This window comes from Anneissia japonica, unplaced genomic scaffold, assembly GCF_011630105.1.
Source record: "Anneissia japonica isolate Jap-2015-1 unplaced genomic scaffold, ASM1163010v1 scaffold1065_len1792383_cov172, whole genome shotgun sequence".
Classification (NCBI taxonomy): domain Eukaryota; kingdom Metazoa; phylum Echinodermata; class Crinoidea; order Comatulida; family Comatulidae; genus Anneissia; species Anneissia japonica.
The window spans coordinates 1,386,701-1,394,284 of NW_022684135.1; the positions used below are offsets into that span (position 1 = coordinate 1,386,701).

General features: G+C 33.7%; 1 protein-coding gene across 1 annotated transcript in view; it reads left to right on the forward strand.

Moving 5' to 3' along the window:
- LOC117103655 (polycystic kidney disease and receptor for egg jelly-related protein-like) overlaps positions 1–7,584 on the forward strand; it is a 31,219-nt gene that overhangs the window by 13,851 nt on the left and 9,784 nt on the right. The window contains exons 14-21 of the mRNA XM_033244250.1: positions 782–888; positions 1,254–1,500; positions 2,492–2,617; positions 3,187–3,349; positions 3,736–3,898; positions 4,984–5,286; positions 5,542–5,916; positions 6,392–7,177. Of these exons, the coding sequence (XP_033100141.1) occupies positions 782–888; positions 1,254–1,500; positions 2,492–2,617; positions 3,187–3,349; positions 3,736–3,898; positions 4,984–5,286; positions 5,542–5,916; positions 6,392–7,177 (2,270 nt within the window). The remainder of the gene's footprint in view (positions 1–781; positions 889–1,253; positions 1,501–2,491; positions 2,618–3,186; positions 3,350–3,735; positions 3,899–4,983; positions 5,287–5,541; positions 5,917–6,391; positions 7,178–7,584) is intronic.

Sequence of the window (7,584 nt, forward strand, 5' to 3'; positions counted from 1 at the left end):
AAACGGTAGCTTGGGTGGTTAGGAACCAACTTATGGTTTGTGTTCAAATATGTATTCTCAAAGATAGAACTAATTTATAAGCATAGTCCTCATTCTGTAATGGTCGCTTGTTAGTTGTTATTGCGCTTTTTTAATTTCCTCAACTAATTCTCACAATAATAATAATAATAATAATAATAAAAATAATGGTAATAATAATAATAAAAATAATAAATAGTAAATAATAAATAACTTTTTTAATGTCCTTAACTAATTCACACAATAATAATAATAATAATAATAATAAAAAATAAATAATAATTATATAATAATTGTTTTTTGATCAAACACATGAGAAAAAAAATAATAAGATAATAATAAAAATGATAAAAGTAATAAATAATAATAATAATAATAATAATAATAATAATAATAATAATTGTTTTTTAATCAAACACCATGAGAACAATTACATTATAAATATAATAATCACATTTCTGTTGTTTTGTTGAATCTGAACATTGTAATCGTCCGTATTTGTAAATGTCAGTTTGACTATGTCTTTGAAACCTTCACGAAATATTATATTGAATTTGGTAGAATTTGGTTTGTGCGTTTATTTATTTTGAAATTAAGTGCACTTAACCTGTGAATCGTACAGTAAGTCATTACCTTTAATATTTACATTATCAAAGATAGTGCGCCAATTCAATACGTTGCATAAAGTTAAAATACCATGCTAATATACCAGAGGAACATGAATTATTATGCAAACTGTGAGTTAATAAATATATTTTTACAGGAACGGCGCCGTTTACAGATCAAAGTAATCAGCCGATAATGATACTCCCGGATATTGTAGATTTATTTGGTGATGGCAATGATACGTCTACAGAATTGCAAGTTCAGGTATAGTTTCGTGCGCAAAACACAACACATGATTCATAGTGATATTTTTGATAGTTTTAGTGTTTCAGTTTCATATAGTAGGAAATAAATCCTATCATGTACTATATATATATATATATATATATATATATAAGATGTGTATAAGAGACAGCGTACTGTACTGTACGTACAGAGTTTCCCCTTAAGAGCCGAATAAAGGTAGTATATATATATATATATATATATACGGTATATATACGGTATATATATATAGTTTGGGCTGATATTGTCATGTTTACAAACACAAAACCTCATTTCAACTCGTCCTCTTCATTATGACTGTATAATTTTAGTTTTTTTTGTATACTGTATTATTATTTGTTTAGGTCACTGCTAGAACCAACAATCCGTACGGACTGGAGGACTCGAACGTTGCACTTGGGTCTATGATCTCACTTGACATGAAAAATGATACTGGTCAATCTGTAATTCCAGCTAACCCAAATGTGCCATTTGAGTTTATGATCACACTAAATACAGACGCTCTAGACTCAAACACTAGTAGTCGGTTCGACGATAAGTACAGCTTTCATGAGACTGAAAATGGCTTGTTGTCTTGTCAAAAAGTTAGCGGTATGTGAAGCTAATTTGTGCAATGTTTAAGTCAATTCTATTGAGGATTAATAAAACATAATTCCATTGGGGACTAATAAAACTAATAATGATAAATGTGATAAATATAATTTAAATTATAATAATGATAGCGACTGTGATAACAACGACGACTGAGACGATGAAAACAAAAAGAAGAACAACATTGATGACGATGGTGACGGCGAATGCAACCGCGGTGGTGAGGACGCCAACAACTATGAAAATACCGATAACATCGATAACAGTGGCAGCAACATTAGCAACAATGATGACAACAGCAAAAGTGACAACAACAACGATGACAACCACAACCACAATGTTGGAAATAAAGCCAAAAATAATGACCACAACAGAGAAAACAGCAACGACTATAACAACAACTACGACGACAACACCAACCACAGCCACTACAACAACCAGGGGTGGCGCAGCCTTCCCGTTGGGGAGAAAAATTTTTTTCGGGACACTCTCAAGAGATTTTAAGCGACGCCCAACCCCCCGTAAAATCCCCTTGAAGAAAGTCCTGGCACCACCTGTGACAACAAGAAATATAACCACTTAACTAAACAAAGGCAACACTTACAGAGAAGACAATTACAGTAACAAAATTAAAAAGATAAAATCATCCTCAACAACAGTCACTACAGCAAAATTGAGACATATAACCATTCAAGTCAGAACATCACTACAACTTTGTTCTCTTGTAAAATTGATAACATACTTCTACTGATTTCACAAACAAGCAATACAATATTAATATAGGTGAATAAATATAGAATAATGTACACAATCCTGCAAAGGTGTCGGTCGAAATACATCCATAAAAATGAAGGTAGCCTATGAACAAAAGTCTGGTGGGCCCTATAGGATCTGTGTTAAAATATTGTTAACGACTGCTGTATATCTGAACAGTTATTAAGCGAAAATGATAATTCACATGTAACTATTGTTAGAAACATGTTTTTTTAAGACGTGAAAAGACACTCGGCAGTTACTGTTGAGGTAATGGCTTACAGCAATGAGGACATGTCACTCAACACGACGTACGATTACAACTTTGATATCTTCCTCAAGATCAACGAAAGTGCTTTCGAAGGTTAGATTTTTACAATTTTCTTTGTGATTTATTTTTGAATATTTAAAAGTTATTTTTGTTGAACATTTGAATAAACATTGTGCGTAGAATACAAGTCAATTTGTGGATACATGATAATTGACACTTAGATTTGGAGGCAAACTTCGTAGCCACATAAATATGACAACCACATACAGCCATAGTTCGGCAATCAATCTCTCAGACTTAACGGTAAAAGGGAAGCGGTTTTATACCTGTAACCTTTCTTGGCAGTATGCCAATGTCTTCAAACCGTAGCCCATTTTAGAAATAGTCTGATTGTATTCATGTAAAAACTGCTTCCCATCATGATTTGAATTTATACATCTTGACTGAGTTGATAGGCTTTTGAGTTATATTGTCCATCAAACCTAGCTTTTTAAAGTAATATTGTAGAATTTGTTACATTTGAATTGATGTTGCTTTTACAATTTTGTTATTTCATTGTTATTAGAATTGTACATGTTTGGCTGAATGACGAATACATATGAATATAATACAACAAAATTTTCTTTTACGAGATAAATGAAATATTATGATTATCATTGTAGATAACTACGATCTAAGCTGTACGCTAAAACAAAGGTTAACTACACATAATAATTCCAATGTCACCGATTATCAAAACTATCAAGATATTCCATGGAATTTGACATTAACATCGACGAGAGAAGGCCAGAACACGTGCCTTTTTTCAAATACCGAACTTTCCCAGTAAGTGTCAAATCATTCCTGAGATGAACAATTATACACCAAAATCAATATTTTGAACTTTTTTTCAGATTAAACAATTTTAAAAGTTCGAAACAAATAACAAATTTAATAAATACGTATCCAAGACAAGTAATTGCAATTTGCAGAAGAGATTATTTTTACTTAACTTAATATTCTTACAATTACGTTCTACTAATGATTGATGACAATCACCACATTTATTGGATCATTGATGTATAATCAGGTGTTGTTACTGTATTCAATATTAAACCTGATAATATTTATTATGTGTCCCAAGCGGATATAATTTTGTAAGATACTTACCTGTTAAAGATACGTATCTAATAATAAAAAATAAACAACCTTAAATTATTTATTACTTAAAGGTTTATATACTCTGCTGCTGATGTATCTATCTGCGTAAAAAGTGATATTGAAACTGGCAATGGTTATTATAAGAAGCCTACACAATTTCGGTTTGTAATGGGAGTATTTACATCTGCCTGTTACTATCGAAGTGGAGACATCTGGCAGCAAAAAGGATGCGAAGTAAGTCATTTCACATTAAATTAACCCCGATTTTGTGTAAACAATTATTACTCAATCTATAATATTAATAAAGCTTGAATATCTGTGTCCTCGCAATAAGCAAGCTGACCATCATTATTCTTTCTTCAGTACGCTAAAACTTTAAGACATTTAATTATTTGCCATAACACTATACAAGTAGATGTCCAATGCAGCTATGCATATAAAAACTATCTGTTATATCAAATAAATTCAAAATTATAAGGCATACATACTAATCACTTACTTTATAAGAGAATAAATGGAAATCAAATAAGCAAGGATTAACACATGTAAAAGGAATGATGTTTCAGCAGGGGTGGCACCAGCGGGGTGTGGGGGTGGGCACCCACTGGGTCGGGGTTAAAAAAATATATATATTTTCTACATAATAATAGACTCTAAAATCAATGAAATAAGCCTTTGAAACCCTTAAATTGTCATATTTTTTGGGGGTTTTGCCGACTTGGACCCCCCGTCGGGTGGTTTAAAAGTTGGAGAGAGATGGAAAGCTAGAAAGATGAGAGTGAAAGGCATGTTTTTGTTCAGGGATATATAAACGATGATCTGCTGCAATACTGAAATTTTTAATGTTTAATGTTCATAATGTTTAAATAATTATAAGATTTTTTATTAAGGTTTTAACTTTTGAATTATCTACTTTTTTTTAGCTACTTTTAACATTTTTTACAGTTTTTCATTTCATTTTCATTTTCATTTGTGCAGTCAATTTTCTGTATTTTTAGACCAACTTTTCTTGAACCTTGAATCAAGATTCCAGAGGATTTCAGAAGAGGGGATTTTAGGTTATTAAAATGGCATAGGACCTACAATTAGAAAACCTATTACAGTCAGACATTTTCGAAAGGTATCAATTCATTCCAGATGCACCCGGTGCAGACTTACTTGGGACTTTGGGCCGGGGGAAAATTCCCTACCTTGGTACCGGAATTGCTGTAGATAAGTACAAAATCAGTGAGAATTCACGCTGGTCGAACCCGGGGACACCGGCCTCACTTATAACTGCTTGAAATACACAGTATTCTAACGATTAACTTTACAAACAGGTTGGTAACAAAACCACAGATAAGCAAACGCAGTGCTTCTGTCTACTGGTTTCGCCGGATTCTTCATCTGCGGATGTGGGGACAAGAAGAAAACGGTCGACTGACGATAGTGAAGCACTAGAAAGTGGTGTAGCAACATTCAGTGGTGGTCTGGCAGTGCATTTCAACTCCATCGACTTGACTGTAGGCCTGAGTCAGCTAGCAGAAAATCCTGTAGTGTTTGCCTTCCTAATCAGCTGCCTTTGTTTCTACTTTGTGGTGATATTGTGGGCAAGAAAAGAAGATAAGAGAGATGCGTTAAAGGTAACCTGTCGCCTCTTTTGAACACCTTTGACACTGCATGCACTGTTTCTCATTGATGTTTTGGTTATAACTAATGTTGAAATTATAATTAAATGACCAGGCACTGGATTTTATCGCATGCAAATTCTTTAGCTTCACCTTCCTGATTGTCATGTTTACAAATATATTTCACCAATGTATGTATGTAATAATTCTTGCAGCTTTTAATATAAGTTTGGTTTTTAAATGTAGTGATTTTATATATAAATTCTATAGGCCGGAGTATGCCCAATGATAGACAATGATCCCTGCCACTACTATAACTACGAGATAACATTCTTTACCGGGGTTCGGATGGGCTCCGGCACATCGGCAAACGTATTTTTCATCTTGAATGGCGAGCAAGGTCAGACTGGGATTCGAGCCGTCAAAGACAAAAAGCGTTCAATCCTGCAGCGGAGTAGTATCGACTCTTTTCTAATGACTGTGCCCTCGTGCCTTGGCACTTTGGTTCACCTACGGATCTGGCATGATAATTCGGGGAATGCTAAATGGTTCCTTAGCCGAGTAACCGTCAAGGATCTGCAGACAAACCGTAGTTACTACTTTATGGTAGACAAGTGGTTTTGCTTGGAAGAAGACGACGAACAGGTCAGTGATTAGTAATCATAACATGTTGTATTGAAAACAAAAAAGATGGTATAACATGATTTTGACTCCGTGATATGGCCTTCGTCAAGATTGAACGTATAACAGACGCCTTTATAAAAACTCTACATATAAAGAATAGATTTACAGAATCATATAAACAGTAGCCATGAGGAGAGCTCATTTTTCTGGACAGGACCAGGAATAATAACTGATCTAAAATTTGGCGACTAGGTTGACAGCTTAATTATGTAAAGACCTGAGACTGGGAAAGCACAAGGAAAATGTATATACCGGTAATGATAGGTATAATATTCTCGAATAAATTGAAAATCATATCAAATCAAATATTCAGCATAATTGATGTACAAGGGTATTGCTCACCAATATTGCAATTGATTGTCCAATCAAATTTGTTTGTTGTTTAATGATTTTATTATTGTTTATTTTATCATTATTTATAATTAATTTCATTTAGATTGAAAGAGTTATCCCGACAGCCAGTCTTAGTGAGATCACAAGCTTTGGACACCTGTTTCATAGCAGAACCCGGCGTAACTTGAGTGATGCCCATATATGGTTATCTGTCTATCTGCGGCCCGCTAAAAGTACATTCACAAGATGCCAGCGAGCTACGTGTTGTCTATCCCTGTTGTTCTGCACAATGATGGCTAATATTTTGCTTTACCAACCAAATGATGAAACTGGTGGATCTAAAGATGATGCGATTAAAATTGGCTCTTTTGAAATATCTGTCAAGGAAATCACAATAGGGGTAATTAGTAGCCTCATGGTATTCCCTATCAATCTGGGAATTGTCCAGTTGTTCCGGCTATCCCGTCCTCGCCAACGTAATCAATCGTGCTTCAAACATAACAAACCATCAAGTAAGTACTACAAGAAGAAACCATCTCGCATTGAGCCAAAAATTCAACATGTTTCACGATTGCATTTAACAAAGGAAAAGTCGAATGACATACCGGTAGAGGGTGCTGTGATATATCAGCAAGAAAAAGTGGAAGTCACCAAGATTGACATGAACGAGCGTGAGATGAGTAAGAGAAAGAGTAAAGTAAAGAAAGAAAAGCCACTTCCTTGGTGGTGTTTGTATATTGGGTGGTCGCTATCTTTTCTAGCCATCGGGATTTCAATGTGGTTGACAATCGGTGTGGCAGCCAACTTCGGTGCACAGAAAGCAGAGCAGTGGTTGAAATCTATTTGTGTTTCACTCTGCCAAGACATTCTGATCTCACAGCCGATAAAGGTATGAAATTCACCAAAAGTGATTTGGGTAGCGATTTCTATTATTTTCGAACCTTTAATTGTGTTGTAGTTTGAGGCAAATGCTCAACATTCTGGGCCATCCATATTTAGACATCCCAGCTTGTAAAAATTATAATACATCAGGAAAAATAAACAAAGAAATTGAAACTAAATGAATGGTGGTATTTAACTAATATGAATTATATATCTTTAATAAGTAAATAAAACTTTCTTATGCAATATACTAACATCACGAATAATCCAACTGTTTAAACTGGTGAATAAAATACAATTAAAATAGTGTATATATTGGCTTAAATATAAAAACTTAAAAGGCTTCCTTTTTATAAACATTAGTAAATACATCTTAAATAATTCATTATTTTCATTATTTTCTTTTCCTTTCAA